General features: G+C 40.1%; 1 protein-coding gene across 1 annotated transcript in view; it reads right to left on the minus strand.

Moving 5' to 3' along the window:
• Positions 1–318: 318 nt before the first annotated feature.
• Positions 319–25,807, minus strand: part of SLC16A10 (solute carrier family 16 member 10) — a 94,743-nt gene continuing 69,254 nt past the window's right edge. The window contains exons 5-7 of the mRNA XM_018560271.1: positions 19,230–19,458; positions 12,930–13,462; positions 319–331 (exon numbers count right to left, since the gene is read on the minus strand). Of these exons, the coding sequence (XP_018415773.1) occupies positions 13,230–13,462; positions 19,230–19,458 (462 nt within the window). The 3' untranslated portion in view covers positions 319–331; positions 12,930–13,229. The remainder of the gene's footprint in view (positions 332–12,929; positions 13,463–19,229; positions 19,459–25,807) is intronic.

A 25,807-nucleotide genomic window follows, 5' to 3' on the forward strand; every position in this document is an offset into this window, starting at 1 on the left:
AAAAAAATCTAATTGTGTTAATGTTTTAGATATATTACTTTTATGTATAGTTTTGAATTCTTGATGTTAATGGGGACAGTTAAAGTGTATAATGTAACCCAATGAGCTTCTCATATATATATTTATAGCCATGACATAAGTTTTTGTTGTGCAGTCAGTCAATACAATTACTGATTTTTATCACTGCAGGGCTTCCCAAAATGACAGGAAACATTAGACTCTCTACATGACTTCTCAAGCAATATACAACATTGTACAATAGTTTGTCTCCGTAGATAAATGGCATGGACAAAAATTATAGGAACCTTAACTTAATACTTTGTTACACAACCTTTAGAGGCAATCACTGCAAACAAGCATTCTCTGTAGCGCTTAATGAGACCTCTGCATCTGGCAACAGGTTGTTTGGCCAACTCTTCTTAAGCAAACTGCTTCAGCTGTCTCAGGTTTGAGGGATGCCTTCTCCAGACAGCATACAGGAGGAACCTAACCTTTCCCACTGTCTTCCCATATGATGCAGCAGGAGGAGTCGAACCTTTCCCACTGTCTTCCCATATGATGCAGCAGGTGGAACCTAACCTTTCCCACTGTCTTCCCATATGATGCAGCAGGAGGAGTCGAACCTTTCCGACATGATGCAGCAGGAGGATTCTAACCTTTCCCACTGTCTTACCATATGATGCAGCAGGAGGAGTCTAACCTTTCCCACGGTCTTCCCATATGATGCAGCAGGAGGAGTCTAACCTTTCTCACTGTCTTCCCATATGATGCAGCAGGAGGAGTCTAACCTTTCCCACTGTCTTCCCATATGATGCAGCAGGAGGAGTCGAACCTTTCCCACATGATGCAGCAGGAGGATTCTAACCTTTCCCACTCTCTTCCCATATAATCCAGCAGAAGGAACCTAACCTTTCCCACTTGCCTTCCCATATGATGCAGCAGAAGGAATCTAACCTTTCCCACTCTCTTCCCATATGATGCAGCAGGAAGGGTCTAACCTTTCCCACTCTCTTCCCATATGATGCATCAGGAGTCGAACATTTCCCACTGTCTTCCCATATGATGCAGCAGGAGGATTCTAACCTTTCCCACTGTCTTCCCATATGATGCAGCAGGAGGAGTCTAACCTTTCCCACTGTCTTCCCATATGATGCAGCAGAAGGATTCTAACCTTTCCCACTGTCTTCCCATATGCAGTAGAAACTTTTACTGGGACAATAGGTCTTTATAATGGCTGAAGTAGATAAGCATAGCTAGGAACCTAGGTAAACAGATCCTGTAGTTGAAATTCTTAGGAGAAGCCAGTAAGTGGTTCCACCTACCTGCATCTGTCAGTCATTTTTTTATTAATCCTTCAGTAAATATTTCAACATATTGTTTGTGGTTTAAAAAATAGCACACAGATTTAACATACCATGTTTATTTTGAACTTAAATAGTGGTAGACAAACCACGTTTACAATAATTGCATAGTTATAGTTAAATGTTAATCTTGTTAACAACACATATAGCAAAAGAAAACACTGTTTTTGTTCTACTACGTAACAAACTATGTAACACATACGTATGTGAGAAGAACTATAAAACTATAAAAGCGTAAGTGTGAAGAGTTTAGATTTGTTTTAAAAAAAGTTAAATCATATTCATTTTGACAGAATTTTTCTGACTACTTTGGAGACCATCCCCAAACATCAGTGTAAGGCATTAATAACAATAACAATAACGGCAAAATAGCAAAAGTCTAATGCGGACAGATCCATGGAAAGCTAGTGGCTTAATTGCGTACTAATATTCACCAGATCCCATGTATGGAAACAGTAAAGGAGAAAAAGACTATTAAATTAGTCAGATTTTAGCGGTTATACTTCTGGTACAGATTAGAAAAAAAAACACACATATGATTGGCTGCTACTGGCATCACAACGGATATAACTTCATTTGTATGCATTATTGTCACTCACAACTACATATATTATGTATATATAAACAACTAACAGAATTAATTAAATACATTAAGGAGGAATTATTGATGAAGGGACTTAACTACTTGCTGTCCCGAGCAATTTCTTACTATTTGCACACACATGATAAAATCAGAATTTTTTTGTCTAGAAAACAGCTTCAAACCCCCAAACAATGATACATTTTCTGAAAGCAGAGGCCCTGTAAAATAAAAAAATGCTAGTTGCAATTTTTTATGTCCCAAGGTATTTGCACAAATGTTTTAGGATAAAATACACTAAAATAAAATTTTATACATAGAAACAGAATATAATACCCAATTTTTTGGTAAAATATGAAAGACGGGGTCATGTCAGGTAAATAGATACCAAACATGTCAAGCCTTAAAATTGCGTTCGCCTGTGAAGTCGCAAAAAACTACAATACCCCAAATTTCCCATATGGAACTCTTCAAATCTTTTACTGCTCATCAGTTTAGTGATAACAGTGATTGATGGCTCTAGAATTATTGCTCTCACTCTGAAATTTGTGGCGATATGTAACCTCCTTTTGCACGTAGGCGCACTGACGCGTGTTTGTGTATGTATGTGCGTGCACATAGGGGGTGGGGGACTTTACAACATTTTTTTTACATGTTACTTTAATTTTTTTTAAACTTTTTCTTTTTTACACTAACTTTATTGCTATCACATAGGGGGCTAAGAAGCACCCTATATAATAGCAAATAGAGTGTGACAGGTCCTCTTTATGGAGACATGAAGGGTGTTTTCAGACCCCTAATGTCACCTAGGGACCCCAAAGAAGCTGAAGAATCAGAGATCTGCTTCTCCTGGCTCTAAGCGCCGGAGAATGTAAACAGTGACACTGGCAGTGATGTAATACATATCACTTCCGGGTCCAGTGATCCGAGGAGAGATCAGCGGCTGGCAGCCTGCTGATCTCTCACCGATCGTTGCGGTGGAGACCTGCCGTGCCGGTCCTGCATGGGGGACAGCGGAGCCTGGGGAAGCTGGCGGAGAGGGGTGGGGGGAGCACATTCCACCGATAGGTACAAACAATCCGGCAGCTGTACGGACGCTGGATCGCTTTATCTTTAACAGCCATCGCCGGCTGTTGAAAATTATACCAAGAACACGGCTGCAGCAGCAGCAGCTGTATTCTTGGTGTAACCACTTCTGTGGCCGGCTGTATATGTACAGCAACCCGCAGCAAGTAGTTAAGCACCTATCAAATGCAAATCAGGTTTCTCTGATTTGTAAAAGGATGTGCATAATCTTTGATGTGTTTTCTGCTTTTAGAAAGCTGACAGAAGACAGCCTGTTTATTCTGTGCAATACATATCCCTTCCCCATTCTGCTCAAAGAGTGTTTCAGCACCAAACATCAGGTGAATGCAGGCCATTGTGTATGAAACACCGGCTGCAGGAACAATGGTTAATTAAAATACACCTGTGCCCAGACTATGGACATTAAACTATTTATATATCATTGATATCTTTGCTTCATTGGCTGTAATGATATTGCAGGGCTAAACAGGAATGACCAAACTCAGACTGTACATTGTATTCAGTCAGCGCCAGCTGCCGTCAGAATACCTGAACGATGCTTGCAGGTGATTGGCTGCAAGCACCGTTCAGCCAACGATTTTCCAGCATGTTCCTTCGGCAAAAGTCGATCTAATGATCAACGTCTGTCGAGGCAACAAGGTCACTAATAGATCGTACTTTGGCCAATTCATGCTGAAGCAAGTTAAACAAAAGCTATTCTGAATGGTCAACTAATTTAACTGAGGCAGAGTTGATAGGTTAAGTTACAAGATACAAACAGCAAATAGGGACTAAAGAAATGTGTTTTTAAACCAGAGTACTTTTTAAAACATTAGCTTAAGCATATAACATATTATAGAAAATTACCTATAAGGTAATACATCTCTCAGACTAAAAATAAACAATAAGGTGATCAGCGCCAGTAAGTGTAATGTGGAAATAAGAGCTACCAAGCGCTAAGGATATAACTAAATATCTGAAAAATGTGAAAAACAATATTGTGCTGAGTTAATAATCATACATATCTAATAAATTGAAACATATACAAGTGAGTCACATATATGAGCCTTCAAACAAATGAGGCATAGAAAATATCTACACACAGACAAAAAAGCAATATAGACAAAAAAAGTCTCAAGGAAAAAACAAAAGCAAACAATGGTGATTGTGCAAAAAAATTCCTCAGATGATTTGCAGCCAATCTGCATATAACTCTCAGGTAGGGATAATCACACAATACAGGCAGACCTTCACCTCCACCCAGTGAGTGATGACAACAAGTGAGTGCTCACCTGGGGAGGTAGACCCACAGAGCTGGGTCAAATGCGCTTTTTCCCTTCTTAATGGGGGAGGGAAGCCCATGCACAGAAAAGGCGATAAGGTCTCCTCAGATCACAGGTACCAGTATAAATCCAGGTGGAAAGAGAAAAAGGACAAGGACATAGTGCGTAACGTCCAATAAAATGCAATTTATTAAATAAAAAATGCGTACTCACAATGGTGTAAACAGTACAGGCATTGGGTATTGCTGGATCAGACCAGCAGGGCAAATGGCAGCAAAGCGATAAAAAAACCTGTTCGTCCGGCTCAGCTCAGTGCAGTGACATCAGAAGCTCTGCCCTACGCACGTTAAGTCAAAACACGTGACTTCATCAGGGGTCTGGCGATGATTGGCTGCAAATCATCTGAGGAATTTTTCTGCACAATCACCATTGTTTGCTTTTGTTTTTTCCTAGGACTTTTTTTGTCTATATTGCTGTTTTGTCTGTGTGTAGATATTTTCTATGCCTCATTTGTTTGAAGGCTCATATATGTGACTCATTTATATATGTTTCAATTTATTAGATGTGTATGATTATTAGCTCGGCACAATATTGTTTTTCACATCTCTCAGACTAATACTACATTCTGTAAGATGTCCGGAGTGTTTTTATAGCCTGCTAGCACATCTAATAAATGAACTACTATCATTACTGATGCATTGATTGACAGGAATGGATTACCAGTAATTGCTTTATTTCATTAGTATAGTAATGCCTGCGTATTTATAAAAACTCAAGATGTTATGGCTATAGACAGAGCTCTTGTATATATTATATATACTTATATACTTTTATTTATAATATATATTATAAAGGAAATGTATGTATTTACAAAACAAAATATGTCTTGTAAGGTCAAGGTAAAGCAAACAAATGTTGTGTATAAATATTTTTCTTCACACTTACATAGTAAAGTGTACTGAAATGTAAAAAAAAGTTGGATTTTTGACTTACCTGTAAAATCCTTTTCTTGGAGTACAGTACAGAACACAGGCAGTTTAAGGCCCCATTCACATGAGAAAAAGCCGGGCACGTGCAGCTCCGTGCACGGCCGTATTGGGCAGCTCCCGGGAAGGACAGGTGCTGCGTGTGATTAGTGCGCAGCCCCCCGTCCTTCTCTATGGGAGTATTCTGCTGTAAGCCGCACTATGCTCACCCGCCCTGCATGTCCGTGCTGGTGTCCGTACTCGTACGCTGACAGGATGGATCCTGTCTGCGTCCAGGCCAGGACACCCGCACCCGTACGGACCTGCACTTGGGGTGAGCGTAGTGGGGCGTACGGCAGAATACTCCCATAGAGAAGGACGGGGGGCTGCGCACTAATCACACGCAGCACCTGTCCTTCCCGGGAGCTGCCCAATACGGCCGTGTACGCAGCACAGAGCTGTATGTGTCGGCCTTTTCTCATGTGAATGAGGCCTAGGTCAGGGGTGCCCACAATTTTTTGTGTTGAAATCTACTTTTCAAATGATGAGCTACATGAGATCTACCAATGAAAAAAAAAACTCCCTCGGTCTCTCTCTCCTGTAAAATCTTGGATGAGAACCTCCTTCACTCAGCCAGAACACTGAAGATGGCCTAGCCTGTCTCCAGACCTTAATCCTATAGAAAATTTATGGAGGGAGCTGAAACTTCGAGTTGCCAAGCGACAGCCAAGAAACCTTAAGGATTTAGAGATCTGTAACCCCTTCATGACCAGTGACGTACAGTGCACGTCACTGGCATCGGGCCCGTTTAAACAGACTCCAGACATCTTTTGCTGCCGGTACTCTGTTTAAACTTGTAAAGCCGACTATCGGATTAAAGATTACATCACTTCGGTCAGTGCTGGGCTCCTGAAGCCCAGCAATAAGCTATTGGAGTGCAATCTGCACTCCAATGGCTTATTTCAAGTGTAAAGGTGATACTAGGGGTCTTTTGGACCCCCAGTAACCCCTTAAGAGGACCTGTCACCACCAATATGCTTGTAAGCCCCCCTATGTGATGGCAATTAAAGTTTAAAAAACGTTTTTTAAATGAATATTAAATAAAATAAATGTAAAAATAATGTAATTTTTTTAAAGTCTCCACCCGCGAGCATGCGTGTCTTCATGTAAACACGCGTCGGGGGCGTCTACGTATGAAGACATGTTGGGTATCGCCACGCACACCAGAGTGATTGCAATAATTCTAGGGCCAATATTTATGCGTATCTCTAAACTGATGACCTGTGGGGGCTTTTAAACTATCCTCTATCGACTTTATGGGGTACTGAATTTTGACGCAGTTTCACGGACGCACACAATTTTTTATCCTGGGCATGTTGGGTATCTATTTACTTGTTGTAACCTCATCATTTATAAAACAAATGAGTATTTTATTGTGTTTTGGGGCATTTAACTGCATTTTTCACTAAAGTTTGGGGTTTGATAAGGAGTTGCGCTAATATCGTGCAACATACAAAATTTGCAACTGCCACCATTTTATTCTACAGGGTCTTGGCTTTCAGAATGTATATAATGTTTGGGGGGTTTTAAGTAATTTTCATGCCTAAAATGTGGATTATAACATGTAAACAGAAAATTGAAAAAAAGGCCTTGGTCATGAAGGGGTTAAAGAAGAGTGGACCAAAATCCCTCCTGAGATGTGTGCAAACCTGGTAACCAACTACAAGAAATAGCTTACCTCCGTGCTTGCCAACAAGGGTTTCTCCACCAAGTACTAAATCATGTTTTGCTTGGGGATCAAATACTTATTTTACTCACAGAACTGCAACTCAATTTATAACATTTGTATCGTGTGTTTTCTGGATTTTTGGTTGATATTCTGTCTCTATCATTTAAAATACACCTATGATAACAATTGCCCTTTCATTTCTTTGTAAGTGAGCAAACTTACAAAACCTGCAGGGGATCAAATATTTATTGTACACTGTACATGTGGAAGTGATAAACCTCATGTATGCGTACTGCTCAGTACCTGTTGTAAAAGCTTCCTATAAACTGTGAACTGTGCTACTGGCCTATTTTTCCACTCATGATATTGAACAAGCACAGATTTCTAATCCATCCAATGAAGGTTTCAGTGATGTATTGACATTATGGAGCCAAAATCAGATTCTGTCCACACAGACATTCCGACTCATGGCTGACAGCAAAGTTATCGTGTCATTCAGATTTTACTAGTAGCTCATGTATTCTACTAAAAGTGTTTGCTTTCATTTTTCCCCAGTATAAAAAATGCACATATAGGAAGGCAGAAGTGTGCATGAAAAAGACGCTTGCTGTGATGTATACCACTATTTTCTAGCAGTTAAAACAGAGGCATCAGTTGCAAAACTATGCAGAAAACACATCTTTATGAATAAACTTTAGTACAACAGACTGACACCACCACTGGCTGAAAAAATGGTTAGGTACTATACTTCCTATGTGTTAAACTATATTATGTGACTTCTGAACTTTGGAAGCCCAGCAAAAGGCAGGCTAAGGGCTAGTTACCATTACAGAAATACCTTGGTTTACGGGCATAATTCGTTCCGGAAGCATGCTTGTAATCCAAAGCCCTTGTATATCAAAGCGAATTTCCCCATAGGAAATAATGGAAATTCAGATGATATTCATATAAAAATGATTACAATACTGTACTGTAATATAATACTGTACAAAATATAAAGAAAAATAAACCAATTACTGGTACCTTCATGGCTGGTGTGAGGGAGACAAGAGAGGAGGATTATTGCGTAGGGCGACTTTCACTATCACTAACGGAATCACTGCTATCTCTCGGCTCAATGGAATCTTTTTCATTTTGTGAAACCTTAACAAGGAATCTATCCAATGTGACATGCATTGTCGTTAAACAGACTCATTGCTCGCACTGCTACAGCCTTTTTCGGGTGCTTTTCTACAAAATGTTGCTCTTATTGCAAGAAATTGCTTGTATATCAAGGCACAATTTTTCAGAAATGTTTGCCTGTCTTGCAAAATACTCTCAAACCAAGTTACTTGTAAACCAAGTATTACTGTACTGTTGTGGGGCTACCTGCAGCTATTTCCTCCATTACCGACTTACCATGCCTTGTTTTGCACTGTTTCTATGTTGAGACAGTCATCTTGGTAGAGGCACTGCTTTTAATTTTCATGTCAGAGCTTCCAGAAAGGAGAACAGCAAGCAGCACAGTAGTGACATCACCAAATCTGATTTAAAATCTCTGAGACTAGCAGTTAGAGGCAGCAGTGGCTTAAATCTTATATTTCAGATATAGAGCTATGAGACTGTAGGCACAGGAGTGCCAAGGCATACCAGAAACAAGTGCCCAGCTATTTTTCATGAGAAATTCCAAACAAAAATTAAATTTTTGTCAGGGTATTGCTTAGGCAAATTTACCATTTCTATATGCTCCCTATAACATAGCAAGTCTTCACTTTTAAGTTCAGGTCCACTTTAATTTACCAATGTGTCCTTGTTCACTGTTACACATACAGTATGACAGATTAAGGCTTTTTGGCAGTTCCCGTGTCTGGAGTCTGAAGATATTGTATAATCTTTGGCCATGACATCAAATGTGATTTTTCTTTTGTTATATGATATAGTTTGCTTTTTACAACTGGAATGTTGCGTTTGCTGTTTTTCAGTAGGAGTACTGAGCAGGCAAAACATTACCTTCTTCACAGAGGCTTTTTACTGTTAACAGATGAAAATACACAATTCAATAGCTAACATTGTCATCTTCTGACCACACTTACCAACAGAACCAAAACATTTTTCCTCAGTTCAGATGGTGTGGTAGTTTAACATGGTGGTACAACGTACTTTTAGGATTATACATTGAGCTAGTTCCCACAAAGACTAAAAGAGAATAGTCATTATTGAGCATATGCAAAAATCTTGATATTCAGTCTTAAATTATTGTAGCTTTGCAGTCTTACTTATGAAAGATTTGCATTTGTCTCCTTTTTACTTACTCTGTCTGGATCTAACACTGTAGCTTGTGCCATGGGTCACACACTGCACACTCAAAAGCTGGTAGATAATGTGTGGTCAGGCAGTTGACAAGGTAGCAACTGTTAGACTTTGTTGGTATACTAGCTATTTTGAAGGATAACAAACTAATAGAATATAGTTACAGTAAATGCTAAATAACATACAGCTTATTTCATATTTTAATGTTTATTTGACTTTAAATCTTATTAGTGACAACTTATGTATTTGCAATGCATTTTTATCTGAAAGTATTACTACAGTAAACTCTCAGTTATCCGGTATTTAACTAACCAGAACTCTCATCTAACCAAAAAAAAAAAATCCTGTGTGTATTCAGTTTTGCTGATCTGCGGCATGTATTATCCTGAAAATGAACGTGTGTCTATTTGTCTTAATTTGCTTTGCTGCATTGCAATATTAATATGAAGTCAATACAGAGTTTATGTTATGGTATGGTATAGTATGGGGTATAGCATTAGTTAGACCCATTATTAATAGTAACTCTCAAGTAACCAGAAACAACATTTATACAGAATCTACCAATCCCTGTGTATGCAGGATAATGGGGAGTTTACTGTATAACCAAAAACTAGACAACGAAGTGTGACCCATTTCCAACATGGGAACCCTAGACGACCTTTATGAATTTACCAAATAATATTATTTTTATTAATAAATGTTATATTCGTGTTCCCATATTGTGACGTTTTTTAAATGTTAACAATTTATATATATATATAATGATAAATGATAAAGGGGTTTACTTTCTCTCTAATTAGCCTTCTGCCCCCTCTTCTTCCTTTATAAAATTATAAAAACAATGTGCTTAAAACTTAGTAATTTATTACACAAAACTTATAGAATACAGGCTTAACTATTTTGGTTTATATAAAATACAAGCACTTCCTAACATATTTTATAAGACTATAGCTATTATTAGTTGAGCACTATAAAACTTTACATTTTCATATTTGGTATACAACTTTAAACTTTAAATAACAGAATTGTTCCAAAAGAAAAAGAATGTCTATCTAACAGCAAAATCTGCTATATAAAGTTTCCAGCCAAGAACAGGGCAATGGAAATGATCTTACAATGACTGTAGAAACTTAAGCCGGCCACACTTTCTACCATAGGTTAAAGCTGGCCATACACTGCTTAGATTTCATTTTTAGTTAAGTACAAACATAATGGTAAGTATCAGGAGTATTATTTTTCTAAAATGTAAAGATTCATACAGCATTGGATTGTATTGCACTGACAAAGAAGATAAGATATACACAATCAATCCTAATACATATATATACTCAAAGGCATGACAGCTATCTTAACAGTGCTGCTCCATGACTAAAATATCAAATTAAGTTGTGAGAAACTTTTCTTGGAGAACAAGCATTTGGGCACCGCTCTGACAGCTTGCCTTGTGACAAATGCTAAGGCATGTGGCCCTTGCCACAATGGAGGATCCATGTTTAGGCAAAGCTACAAAACTGCCAAATCTGCATATCAGTCTTTTAGGTACTTATGGCAAAGACCAGGTAACAGGCAGGTAAGAGAGAACAATTTTCATTTTTTTACAACTTGAATAGACAATTATTATTGCAATGTGGCAGCGCTGTTAAAAATCAATGTTGCATTTTTGGTGAGTATAGGACCACTTTCATGGTGAATTTTAAATAAATATTTGTGACATCAAACATTGCTTCTAAAGTGACTTAAAAAGATAAAGTCTGTATGCTGAGGTGGTCAGATTGTTATTCACAAAAAGTCTTTGGCATTTTTAAATCTCCCTGCTACCCAAACTGGCAATCTATGTGTAACCTGGATCTACAGTATATAGGCCAGATATCACATAGTAAATCATTCCCTCAAGTCTACATTGATAGTGCAAAGTGTCAAGATCCCAAGGCTTTTTAGATAGTGAAACATAAAAAGATTCCCGGTACTCGTGATGAGATAAAACAGATGAATGATAAAGTGAATTTTGGGCTTAAGGCACAAATTATTTTTGAGGATCACAGTTGCATAGTAGAAGGCAGAGTTTCAAAAAATCATGGCACTGGATGAAACATGAGGAATGCTAATTCTCCAGCATAACTAAATATACTAGTCATAGTAACAAAGGGACTTTTCTTCCATTGTAAAGCAAACTTAGTATGCAAGTAGCTATATAACTGATGTACTTTGGTGAAGCTTCATAAACTAATAGGACACATGTCTTACAACACTGATTCAGCCTACAAAAATGGTTGTGGCTATACTGCAAATGCACACTCAACATAAAGATGATGCATTGTGAAAGTCATATGCCTCAGCATGTTGTACGTACAGTTTCACATTTTGTAAATTATCATTCACCCTTAAATTTAAAATAAATGTTGCTAACAGGACTGCAAATATGCTTTCAGTTTTATACAATTTCACATTACATATGAGAATCAGGAAATCAATCCAGAGCTAAAGTGATTGTGAAAAATCATTTTGGAGCTGCATAATATCTATATACTGTATTTTGCAGCTCCAAGAAGATTGCAGCTCAAACTTATGTACTGGAGATACAATTAATCTTGCTACAGCTGTTACCAGTGGAAAGGATTTAGGTAATTAATGAATTAAATTTTTTCTGCTCCAAAAATTTGTTTTTACCCTAGGAGCCGACCAACCCAGTTCTGTCTGCTGAACTAGGCAAAAGACTTGACACTGCTAGTCAGGCCTCTAAAGCATCGTAGGAACCCCAAGCAACTGTCGGAATCTAAAACCAGACATAGCAATTTGTTCATAATGGAGTTGCAAAGCACCCTGATATTCTTTTGTAAAAGCCTTGGTAGCTTAATGTCATTTTTTTGGGTGAGGGTATTTTTTCAATAGACAACAGATTTACAAGCAGCAGTTCCATTAAAGGACATTGTAGTCACTTTTGCAGAAAATAAAAGGCATATGTCACTTTTTCTTTTTGCAGCCTGTATAAATTGATTCTGGAAAGTTATTTGATACATATAGATGTAATTACTGCTTGCAATTGTACAGTATAAGGCAACTGGGTACTTCAACATATAATGCAATATACTAACGGATAGTCCGCATCCACAGTCCACATAAAGCATGTGTCAGTATCCAATATAAACAAAATTACCGGTATTCCAAAAGTGGCTGCCAAGATGTCCTTACCACTAGCGATGAGCAGTGGTATGACCATCATGGCTTGCAGGAGAAGCCAGTCCAACAGCCATAACCTATAGCAGGGCAAGTACTACGGCCCTTCAGCTGTGGTGTAACTACATATACCCATAAGGCATTTCAAGAGTGATAGCCACACGCATGACTTCCAGAGGCATGAAGGGATTTGTAGTTTCAGCACCATTGGAAGGCCAGAGATTGTCTACCCCTGCTATAGGGCCTACTTACAAATTGAGGTTTGAATATTGTGGGGAATTGTCTATAAAAGAAAGTTCTCCAGTCCTGTTTAAAAACAAAAGCTGTAGTTAGAGCAGAGGTAAGTTTGGAGATAAGAAAACATATGGTAAATGTGCTATTCTGTCAAACATTTTCACCAATCGTCTGCATATTGTAGAACTGGTAGAGTTTCATGCACTGAAATTTGGAAAACAAAACAGAAACATGTTGAGTCACTGAGACGACTCTTGCAGTGCTGTAAAGCAGTGAGCAGTCAGCGATTTCCTGATGATAAATAATACTTCTCTGTGATATTCACAGCTTCCAGCTCATTAGTCCTGCTCATCACTCACACATGTGCTTGGAGTTTCACTGAGGTGTCATAGAGGGATCTTGGCATGGCAGGCTCAGTGGGTTGTGCAAGAAAACAGCTCAGCGTGATCATATAGCTTTGGCTTCCTAGCAACAGTTACAACATTCAGTCACTGTCATAAAAACGGTTAAAAAAGATTAAAACAGTTTTTTTTGTATTAGAAATGCGAATTAAATGACAGAGACATCTTCTTTTTTATCATTCTCCGCTGTGCCAGGTTTTAATGGGCTGGCAACATCCATATTCCTCTCTTCTTCTCCTCCATCCACAGCTTTTGATTTCTCCTGTATAGTCCTTCCATGGACCCATGGGATAAGACATAGAATGATCCCACCAATTATAGGGGGTACACCCGCCAGGTAAAATGCTACATCATAAGATCCAAGGCTGTCACGCAATAAACCTAGAGAGACCAAAAAATATTTATGATGCAACTTTCTTCAAATGAATGATAAACTATGCTAAGCACAATGTTCATCTAACTGATTAATAACACAAAGTAAATGCAATTTCAGAAAAACAACAACCCTTCCTGTGAAATAATTTTAGCCTTATTCAAGAAAGAATTTTATTCCTATGTGCTAATTATTTGCAGTAACCAAAAGCAACCGATCATAATTCATTCTGCTTAAGTCTGAGCCAATACAAGAGAATTCGGATTTGCTACTATATGTTGCTGCACGTAAGAGTAAGAAACCTTTATTGTTCAATAGGCCTCCACAGCTCTCTCTCTCTCTCTCTCTATATATATATATATATATATGGAAAAATTAAAACTATTAGCAGCTAATTTGTTTTTTTCCGATGGCAAATGAATAAGACGTGTGAATGAATAAAACAGACAGACTGAATTCTTTGAGGAGCACATTGGTTAGGTTGCACAAACTGCCACAAACTCACCCATATTTGCTCTACTGTTTGGAATTGACCCAAGAACAGAGATGGGGTACTGAACCTGCAGGGGTTTAGGGGCTAGTTTACTTAAATTGGACTTGCAATAAATAGAACATGAACACAGATGAAAAGCAATATTAGCCAATATGCCCTAATAGTTTAGTACTGAGCTGCCTATATACATTTTATGAAAAGACCTTTTAATATATATTGATATATTACTATATTTACTACAATTCAGGAAGTCAGACTCCTATAATAAACAACCTAAGTGTCTGTTTCTGAACAGGTAGGCTTTCTATTGCATTTCCAAATAAATGTTACACTAGAAATTGAATGAATAGGCCCTTATCCTTCCTGCCTAGCCCCCTAAGCCTCAAAAGAGTAAAGAATCCTCTCCCACCCTATATGCATACTTATCTTAAAGTGTGGGCAAAATAAAACAAGCAAAAACACACACACACACACACGCAAGCAGTGCATCTTTGCAATACATGCCCATTTCCCTATGTTCCCTATGTCAGCCCTACCCAGTTGTTTTTTTTCTAAACCTCTCGAACTCTGCCACTCTTTTACATCTACAACATAGATACTAATTAGTCTGTAGCCCAAGTTAAAAATTAGGAGGGCTAATTAGACTCCTTGAGATAACACAGTAAGTGTGCACAGGACAGCTCTGAATTTCTGACAGAAACAGGCATTTTTTTGCACTTCTCAAACAGATATAACAAAACATTTTAATGTATATTTAACAGACCCAAAGGTAGCAAATAAGAGAAGTTTACTGTTCGAGTTTAAACGACATGCCAGCAGTCAAAATCTTCTTCCCACTGGCTGTGCCTGGGCACGCGATCTCCATAGACACTTATGGGCACATCTCTTGATGCTGGGAATGCTTGGACGACAGTGACATTGAGTTCTATGTGTATCACCTGCACAGAAACAGCCCGTGGGAAGATCTCAGTGCCAGGGTTTCTTACACTTCCTCGTCCAGTTGAGCTGCAGTTGCCTGTCTGCAGTGTATCTGACACTGTTCGTTCCTCTTTGGCGCCCTTAAACATCATCATTCTGCAACTACTGACAAATCTCTGAGTGATGATGCAACCAAACTTCACTATTTAACCATCATCTGGTCCATTTAGTCTTCGCCCTTACTTGTGTTCAGAACTACCTGTTGCTCTGTTGTTGTTCCTGTTCTTCGTGTATAACCATGGCTCTGGCTGACTGATCTCCTGGTTCCTAACATTGGCTATTGTTTCTGTTGATTCTGCTCTCTGTTCCCTGACCTGGTTCAGATGACTACCCACTTTGGCATCTGACCTCTGGCTTGGCATCGACGATGTCCTGGACTTCCTCCATTGTTTTTTTCCATTTTTGTTTATTGTTATTTTCAATAAACTCCTTTTATTTTTAACCTGCACTTTAGTTTCTGTCTGGTTTCTTGGTTCGCTAATACTCACCCACAGGCTGTCAACAATGCAGGAGGCCCTGGCTCTAAAATTTAGGTAAATTTGCATCTGGGATGGGCTAAGTGGGTTATTTTAGGCCAGTGAGGTTAAAAAGAAAGGATGAGTGCCATTTTCAACCTTCTTTTTTATACATTTGTTATGCAAGGTAAAAATATCCATATATCACAAAACAAAGAAATACAGCAGACAAAACCACAAACAATCACAACACTCAAACATACATCAAAGATTTGGTCAAGGAAAAAATAAGGGAAAAACATTCATTAAAAATATAATATTCCCTTTCTGTCCTTTTCCGTTCCTCCTGTTCTTTAACCAAACCATTAAAGAACACACATATCTGCCTTTGGAATCCACTTCTATCTGAATATAAGAGAACTGTACCAGCCTATGTAGAAGTATACCAATACCGCGAGAATAACAAGAATAACAAGAATGTACACCTTATGTGTAGTCAAACCTTTGCAAATGCTTAACTGTATCTGGCATAATATGTAAGTGATATAACCAAAGTATCGGATGGGCTGGGATTATTTATTTTTTTAAATAATAAATGTTTATTAAGAGTTTAGTACAGGTAACATAAAAGACAGTCACAGCTCTGCATGAGACACAAGCATATAACAATGCATATATATGTGTTCGGTTCAAGTATCCATCACATACAGTGGTAAATATGTAGATCAAGTCATACAGAGGGGGGTAAATTTCTAGTTTCTATAGCTACTGAGCGCATCTCACCCAGGAGATATAAAGGTAGCTGCGATCTCCCATCTGGCTAGACAACACTAAAGGGGGACAAAAAGGAGGAGAAACACATAGTAACACGGGACTCAATGGACAACACAATATGGGCGGGGGGCGCCTGCCAGGCGGGGTGCCAGGCTAAGTAGGAGAACCGATACGTGAGGGTACTTAATGGGGAGGAGAAAAGGGATGGGGGGCTTCCACCGGACCCAATAGTACATCTGTCACCCTGGACGGCCCACTTAGGTATATCAGAGGCAGTGCACTAGTGCAGTGTCAGTCAGGAGGTACTTAGTACGATCATAGGGTCCTAAATGCTGCTGAGTCCATGTACAAAATCCAAGGGGTCCACAAAGTAGCGCATTGGGGTTGACGCTCATGTAGAGAGGCCGTCAGTTCTTCAAAGCGCATGATCAGACACACTTCCGCAATCCACTCCTGCACGGTCGGGGCGACCACAGTGTTCCAATGTCGCGGACCTACGTTTCGGGCCGCTGCCAAGAAGAAGCGGAGTAGGTCCCTCTTGATCGAGGCAAGGGAGCCAGGTAAAAGAGATAGGAGAGCTATTTTAGGGGAGGCTACTAGATCCGTCCCCATTACCTGGTTATAGATGTCAAAGACCCGGTTCCAAAATGGCAACACTAGGGGGCAGCCCCACCATACATGTAGTAGGGTCCCCTCCGCTGCCAGACAACGCCAGCAGAGGGCGGACCTATCAGGAAATATTTTATGTAGGAGGGTTGGGCTTCGGTACCACCGAGTTAGGATTTTATAGCCCTTTTCTTGAGCCGAGCAGGCCACGGAGAGTTTATGAGTAATTACGCAGGAGGTTCGGATCTCTTCATCAGTAAAGGTAACACCCAAGTCCTTCTCCCAGCTGGTTATGAATGGGAGATGACCCCGGAATCTCATCGGAAGTAGCTGACGATAATAGGATCCGCCATATATCCACCAGCTGCAGGCGGTGCATGAGGGACTTGAGGCGCTTCAGTTGTGTATGAGAAACAGAGGATCTCTCCGAGGAAGTGTCTAAGCGCGGATCTAAGGGGAAATTAAGATCTCCGCCAAGAACTATAAAGCCCTCCGCAAACGTCTCCAGCTGGCGGAGTACAGACAAGAAAGCAGGCAAAGGAGACAGATTAGGCAAATATACATTGACAAAGGTATAGGTCTTATGATAAAGGGTCCCTTTCAGAAAGAGATACCTACCATACAGGGCCCTGTCAACCTGCAGGAGTTGGAACGGTAGCGTGGAGTGGAAACAGATGGCTTCACCCTTGGATTTAGAGGTGGAGTTATTACTCGTGTACACTAGAGTGTAATAGCGAGAGGACAGCTGCGGGGCCACTGGATCTTTAAAATATGTCTCCTGCAGAACATGTGCACGCCTCTTATGCATAGAGTAAGCTAGCTGCACTAAGGACGAACACGTCCGGCTGCCGCCATAGATAAGCTCCGCTCCCCGGGCTGGGATTATTTTAACAAGTAAAATATAGCTCGCCAATTTATTGGCATCCCCCATCCAGTGTACAAACACATACACACACCGGCCACTTTATTAGGTACACAGGTTCAATTGCTTGGTAACACAAATTGCTACTCAGCCAATCACATGGCAGCAACTCAATGCATTTAGGCATCTAGACGTGGTGAAGACGACTTGCTGAAGTTCAAACTGAGCATCAGAATGGGGAAGAAAGGGGATTTAAGTGACTTTAAACATGACATGGTTGTTGGTGTCAGACGGGCTGGTCTGAGAATTGCAGCAACTGCTGATCTACTGGGATTTTCACACAGAACGATCTGTCGGGTTTACAGAGAATGGTCCGAAAAACAGAAAATATCCTGTGAGCGGCAGTTGTGTGGACGAAAATACCTTGTTGCTGTCAGAGGAGAATGGGCAGACTGGTTCGAGATGATAGAAAGTAACTCAAATAACCACTCATTAAAACCAAGGTATGCAGAATACCATCTCTGAACACACAACACGTCGAACCTTGAATGGGCTACAGCAGCAGAAGAACACACCTGGTGCTACTCCTGTCAGCTAAGAACTGGAAACAGAGGCTACAATTTGCACAGGCTCACCAAAATTGGACAATATAGGTTGGAATGTTGCCTGGTCTGATGAGTCTCGATTTCAGCTGCAACATTCAAATGGTAAGGTCAGAATTTGGCGTAAACAACATGAAAGCATAGATCCATCCTGCCTTGTATCAACGGTTCAGGCTGGTGGTAGTGTTGTAATGGTGTGGGGGATATTTTCTTGGCACACTTTGGGTCTGTGATGCAGTCATGTCAATATGGACCAAAATCTCTGAGGAATGTTTCCAACACCTTGTTGAATCTGTGCCATGAAGAATTAAGGCAGTTCTGAAGGCAAAAAGGGGTCCAAACCGGTACTCGCAAGGTGTACCTAATAAAGTGGCAGATGAGTGTATATATACAACCACATATTTAGTTTTATATATATAATTATTCGAATACAAAATAACCATTCTTGCAGCACGGGGGTCCCTGGTTTGAATTCTGGTAAGGACACTATCTTCCTAATCTCCAAAGACATGCTGGAAGGTTAATTGGCTCCTATCTAAATCAGCCCTGGTATGTGTGTGTATGTATGTATGTAAGATAGGGTCCTTAGATTGTAAACTCCTTTAAGGCAGGGACTGTGTGAATGTGCACTATGCAAAGCGCTGCGTAAATTGGGAGAAATTCATATATTTTGAGCCAAAGAAATCAAAACCGCAGCAAAAAATTAACATAATTTGTATCCTAGCTCTTCAAAACAGCCTCCACAAATAAGCTGCTAAACAAAAATTCTGCCAGTAGATACTTTACCAAAAGTTAATGAAACAAAATTGTGAATGAAATGTTTGGTGGTATAAATACAGAAAAGTCCAGTGGTATAAAGAAAAGTCTTACATGTGATAATGTAAGCGTATGATTTACCTGGAGCAGGGCACAGTAATATGTTCAAAGGAAAGTACCTAAAATAAATGTTTGGTGGTATAAAAACATAAGCAAAAAACAATGTGATATATAAAACTTCTACTTTACCTGCAACAGGAGGGCCAACAGTCATTGGAATAGACATAAATCCTAGTAAAAATCCAATGGCCTGAGAGACATGTTGAGGTCCAACCAGTTCGAATGCAATAGGAGCCATGATACATATAAAGCAGCCATCAAACAAGCCCATGAACAGACAGACAGCAATCAACCCACCAAAGTTATGGCAAAGTGGAATCATCATTGACATCAATCCAATGAAGAAAAATGATACCACCTATAAGAAAAAAGTTTCATATTACTGATTTTATACACAAAGCCTTATAAAGCCTTATGTAGTGATGATTGCATTCACACATATGTGTGCACATTGTAATGCGCATCTACGCATTTAAGATATAAGCACTGTGCATGCATTGTTTGGATGCGCCTATTCATTCTGGGCCACACATAATAAACAAAGTACCGCAACTCCTACACCAATCAACATGTGTTGGTTTAGGATAAAAAGGATCAGGTGTTTTTTGTATGTATGTGCATTGAGGGGCCAAAGAAAATGAATAGCCACAAGTACTAAAAACAAGCAATGGGCATATAATGCACATGCATAGATGTGAATGGGCCATAAAATTGATTCAGGGAGCTACAAAGACCTGCCAAGGTAAGCAATCACACATAATAATGTATTACCTAAAGGTGCCCATACACTTTACAACCATCGCAAGACCCTAGTCTTGCGATGGTTGTAAAGTAATTTAAAAAACGTATGATCTGCCCATCTTGTACAGGCAGATGCGCACACCGGCCCGTTCGGCATTTGTCTCCAGAGCATCATTCAAACCAGCCGAAAATCGTAAGATTTCAGCTGGTTTTCTAGCATGCTCCTTAGACAAAAGACGTGCGACCGTACAGTAGAAACGGACGCCTTCATTCACACTGCACGATTCTCGTACGATCATGGGATTTCCCGCGATTCTCATATGAGAATCGTGCAGTCTATGGGCACCTTAAGTACACTTGTACCTAAGTTGTTAACAACTTGCAGCTGCAGTGAACTTTGCACAGCTGAAGAAAATGTTAGCAAGTTCAACATTTCGAATGGATATACTCCTGAAAATAAAAAGACACCACATCTCTTTGTGAGATTCAACCTGACTTTTTGAGATTTGCAACAATGAAAAGTTAAATGAAGGAAAATGTAAAAAAACTGGTGTTTATGAATAGTACGAAAAACTGACATGAAATGATTATAATATGGGGTTAAAATGAATAACGTTTATTAAAACTCTAAAAAAAAACATGAAAAAAAATCACTGTAAGTCTGTGATTTACATTAATAGGCTGCAACATGGCAATAATTGGATTTTGGACCCACCATAAAATTATTTTCCTGGCCACAGGAAGTGTTTAACCTTCTAGTTAAGGTGCCCACACACCTTGCGATAATCGTACGATAATCGCGGGAAATCCCGCGATCGTACGATTATGGTAAGGTGTGTGGAAGCCGTGCGACCTCTACTACTGTAAGGTCGCACGACTTTTATCTTACGAACATGTTCGAAAACCCGCCGAGAATCGTACGATTTTCGGCGGGTGTGTAGCATGTTCGTAAGATAAAAGCCGGACAGGCCGGTGACCACAATGCCCGTTTGGCATTGCGGTCATCGGAAGCCCGCCCCTCAGCGGGGCGGGCTTGCGATCATCACAAGTACGATCTGCCTGTCCAAGATAGGCAGATTGTACGTTTCTTTTAATTACCTTACAACCATCGCAAGACAAAAGTCTTGCGATGGTTGTAAGGTGTGTGCCTAGCCTTATACTGCTGATTACAAGAGGATTGGACACCAGCAAACTAAAAACTCTAGGCCAGCCCAAGATAACCCCCTCCAAGTCCCACCATGCTTCCATTTTGCAGCAAAGGGGTACTGGGAGCATGATCACAAACACAGAGGAGTGGAAGAGTGGAACCCTCGATGGACTCTAAGAAAAGGATTTAATGATGAGTACAAAAATCCTGTTTTCTTTCTTGTCCATTTAGGGGCATAGGAAATCTTTAACCTTAGAGTCCTCCAAAAGCAGTCCAACTGAGGAAAGGGTAACTGCCACTGTCTGTAGCTCAAAGAACCACCCGAAGCTGACATCAGATAAGGCTGAAATGCCAATCCTTTAGAACTTATATGAACATTATATAGAATATCAAAATATTAATGGATGATCAGGTGGCAGCCCTGCAAATATGGGAAACATTTGCTTGATGTTGAAAACTCCCAAGAAGTACACACAAATCTAGTACAATGCACATTGACAGGAAAAAGTAGAACCCGATTTATGAGGCTATAAGTCTGGATGGTGGTCTGCCTGAGCTACCTAGAGATGGTGGAACAAGAAGCTGGTGCACCTTTGCAGGGTCTATCCACAATGACTTTAACCACTTGCTGACCGGGGTGTTTACACCCTCTTCCTGTCCAGGCCATTTTTCAGTATTTAGAGCTGCGGTACTTTGACTGGCGTTTATTCCATCATGCAACGCTGTACTGAAATACATTTTATGCAATTTTTTGGGGACAGATAGAGCTTTTTTTGGTGGTATTTAATCACCACTGGGGGACTGGGGTTTTTAATATTTTATATATTAAAAAAGACGTGGATTGGAGATTGCATGGTCGGCAGCACAGCTCCTGTTTGATCTGTCTTTGCACCCAGAGAACACGGTGACACGGAGAGAGAGTTGTCGAGCATACATTTTATTTGAAGTTTTATATCTACTTTCCTCATGTGAGTAGTTTTTTTAAATAAAGGAGGTTATTTAATTTTGCGGTTTTACGCTATGGGCTGTTTTTATATTTTATTGGATATGGTCGTGATGACATGCTGACGTCATTTTCTGTGCAACGATTGTGGAGAGATGGCCTTAGAATAAGATCGATTGGAGGCACATTAAAGTGATTCTAGACCTGTTCAGGTCTATTTATAAGGTGAGCGGCCCACTGAGAGGGGGAGCACCTGGGTGATAATTGGAGTTGACGTATGGACTTTGTATAAAGAGCTTTCACAGTAGAAGGATAAAGTGTGTGGTGCACTTAGGACAAATCCTGAGCACTATATACTGTACGTGTGATTCCACATTTGTGTATATTTGAACACGGAATATATGATTGAACTTTCCAGAGGATTATTATTTACAAGAAGATCCATTGTTAACACTTTTTTGATTGCATGTATTATTTAAGCACATATTTATTATAGAGATTTGTTTATGTATTGTTCTAGATGAAGCACAGCACATTCATTATAATTTGATATATTCAGAGGGTAACACTTCTTATAGTGCTTGCAGCTACACAGGGTTTGGCGCGAGGTGCTATTTATCACTTACCCATTTTTTTGGTAAAATATAAAAGACGGGGTACCGTCGGGTAAATAGACACCAAACATGTCAGGCCTTAAAATTGCGCGCGCCCGCGAAATCGCAAAAAACCACCATAGCCAAAATTGAACCCATAGGCGATGATTTAAAAGATTTTATCGCTTATCAGTTTTGTGTTGTGTTATCAGTGATTGATGGCCCTAGAATTATTGCTCTCATTGCGACGTTTGCGGCGATATGTAACACGTGTAGCATAATTGGAGCAATCGTCGTTTTTGCGTGTAGGCGGATGTAACGCATTTTTGCGCATCTATGTGGGGGTGGGGGACTTTTAAAACATTTTGTGGGGTTTTTTTTGTTTTGTGTGTGTAAATTTGTATTTATTTTGTGAGCAATTTTTTTTCTACACTTAACTTTATTGTTATCACAATGGGTGCTCCTATGTGATAACAAATTACAGTTACCGGTCCCCTTCATGGAGACATGTCACCTAGGGACCCCCAGAGAAGCTGATGAAGCACAGATCTGCTTCATCAGCTTCTCTCCGGCCGTCTTTCAACGATCGGCGGACAGAAGTGGTTAAAGAAGCAGTGACTGAGACAGACTTGTACAACCCAAACCACATCTAAACAATGAAGTGAACTTTCCTTTTCCTTGTTAAGGTAAAAGGCAAAAACTACCATAGGCAAGAAGGAAGTCCTGGGTCTCAATGCCATTTTATCCCTGTGCAAAACCAGAAAGGGCTGCCAGTGGGTTTAGGAACGGTGAAAAAGTTAAAGTAAAACCTGTGAAACTGTGCTGCCACAAGAACTGGGGCAAGGACGCCCTGATCTAGGAGACCTGAGAGGGCTTTATGGAGATCGGCTAATTTGTGTGGTGACATAGGAAGATTTAAAGTGTATTTCAACTTTCGCAGCCAAATTGGGATAACACCTACTTTATATTTGTTACATGTTCCCATTCACATACCATAAGTTAAACAAAAAAATGCTTCTTGCAGTTTAAATAGTTTTTACTTGGGTTAGGGTTTTAAGGGTTAATAATTATTTGTGCTTCTATTTCTTTTAAATGTTAGGAGGGGCTGTAAGGGGTTAGGGGCCACATCCATTTAGAGGTGGCTGGACCATTGCATGTTCATGAAGCTTATCAGATAAACACGATCCTCAAAATTCAGTCCCAAGACTTTCCATTGGAACAGTGAAAGGGCTCAGAAAAACTTGGAATCAGCCATCTTACCTGATTTAACAAAACATTTAAAAGGTAAGATTTTTAAAAAAGAAAAGTTATTTTTAGTATACTGGGTGAATAGAAACACATAGCAAACATATGGAGGGGTTTTCCTAAATTTGACTACAAAAGTGGAAATACACTTTAAGGTCAGAAACTAATCAGTGGCAGTAAGCAAAACTCCAATTTTATAACCCTGGGGTACCACCTCCTGCACACAAAAGACTGAAATGCAAGCTGTCCAAGCATCCAAAAAGCTTACCAAACATCTCCCAACTCTTTAAAGTGGACACCCATCCTAATGCCTTGAGTGCCAGACCTTGTGGGTGGACAGGGATCCAAGCTTGAGGGATCTCGATCCTTGGGGTCAAGGCAGTAGAGAAATAAAAGAGATGTTTCCTAACACTCAGAGAGTGAGAAAACGTTGTAGCCCTTTCCTTAGGTTTCATCTGAGGAAGATGTATTGTCCCTCAAAAGCCAGGTGGATCAAGCACTTCTTGAGAACAGACCACTTGTGCACACAATTCTCACCAAATGTGCACAAGCCTAATAGGCACTTCGAGGGAGCAAATACCTTAACAGGATGTTTCATCCATACAGAAATAGTTGGAAAAGCGGATGCAAAGGGAAAGTCTTTGAAGCCTTAGGAGTTTCAAACAATCCAAAGATAAAGACAGCAATTGGAAAAGCAACAGGCTGATTCTCTAGTTTCAGAGTGGTGCACACTGCATCAAAATGGTCTCCTTTAATTTGGCATTAATAGCAGAAGACTATGACTCCTCAGACAGAATCTCTGTGCCACTAAGGCTGTGGGAAAGTTAGATATAGAATCTACAGGAGAAGGGACAGAACCTCTAAGATTAGAGTCTGCAAATAACTGCAACACAATTCCAGGCTGCAGATGTTGGAACCATCAGTAAGCATGCTGCAAGCAGCCCGAGAGCAGTTAATAGAGTTGGGGGCATAAGTAAAACGGGACTTTCTTCTCTGTGTCTATAATCAGACATGTTGCGACCACGTGACAGTAAGGCAGCAAAGCCTCAGGTACTCCCAAAACCCGCAAGTAGCAGGTGAGGGTCCAATCAGTGGCGGAACTACCAGGGTTGCAGAGATCGCGGGGGGCCCAGGACAGGAGGAAGGGGCCCCTGGTGACCGCTGATTACCAGGATATTTATTATCTCGATAACCGCGAATGTCATTCCCGGGAACTCTTCCTCCTGTCCTGGGCCCTACATGCTTCACGCTGCTCCCTTCACCTTGTTCCGGGCACAAAGATCGAAGTTCAGTGTGCCTCTTTGCAAGCAGGAGAAGCAGTGAAAAGATGCTTCCTCGATGCTATATGGTGGGAAAAAGAGCATGTATGACACTCCACCCAGCGGATAATGTCAGTGCTAAATCCTACAGTGTTACCCATTCTGTGGTAAAACCAGCAGGAATGAGGAATAAAGACAGTGACCTATGTAAATAAGGTAGCTCCTGGTGCTCACCCCATCCGACCCACTCAATGTTTTCAGAGACAGGGCAAGCACTAAGGTAATGCCAGCAGCTCTGGACCTGGAAAACACTCCACAGCAAACTTTTACCAGAAAAGAGTCTGGAAAACGCCCCACACTGAACCTGAAGGTCACTTTCAGCCTATTCCTGCAAAGACGTCCTGTGTTTCTCAATTGGTGCAAAATTATAATAAAGTGGCTTCTACATAAAGATCAGAACGTTGGTTGAGTTAAGCTCTCCTAGGTTTACATGTATATAGGTGCCCTTATGTGTAGACTCGAAAATCTCTTTGCCTCCAACCATGATGTGAACATGACTTACTACTGTAAGCTGCAAATAGCCTGATTTATACACAGAAGTATAAGTGCAACAATCAAGAGACAGCAGAGAAAAAAAACAATAGCTGCACTTTATTTAATCCCCAGAGAGTACAGTCTTCTCTATGCAGCTCCTGCATATCCAACAACTTTCCAACTGTAGTATTTGCCCACTAGGGGACAGACAAAGTAAAAATAAAAGCAAAAAAAAGTAAACACTA

Source organism: Nanorana parkeri, unplaced genomic scaffold, assembly GCF_000935625.1.
Source record: "Nanorana parkeri isolate BGI_ZX_2015 unplaced genomic scaffold, ASM93562v1 scaffold445, whole genome shotgun sequence".
In the NCBI taxonomy this organism is placed as follows: Eukaryota; Metazoa; Chordata; class Amphibia; order Anura; family Dicroglossidae; genus Nanorana; species Nanorana parkeri.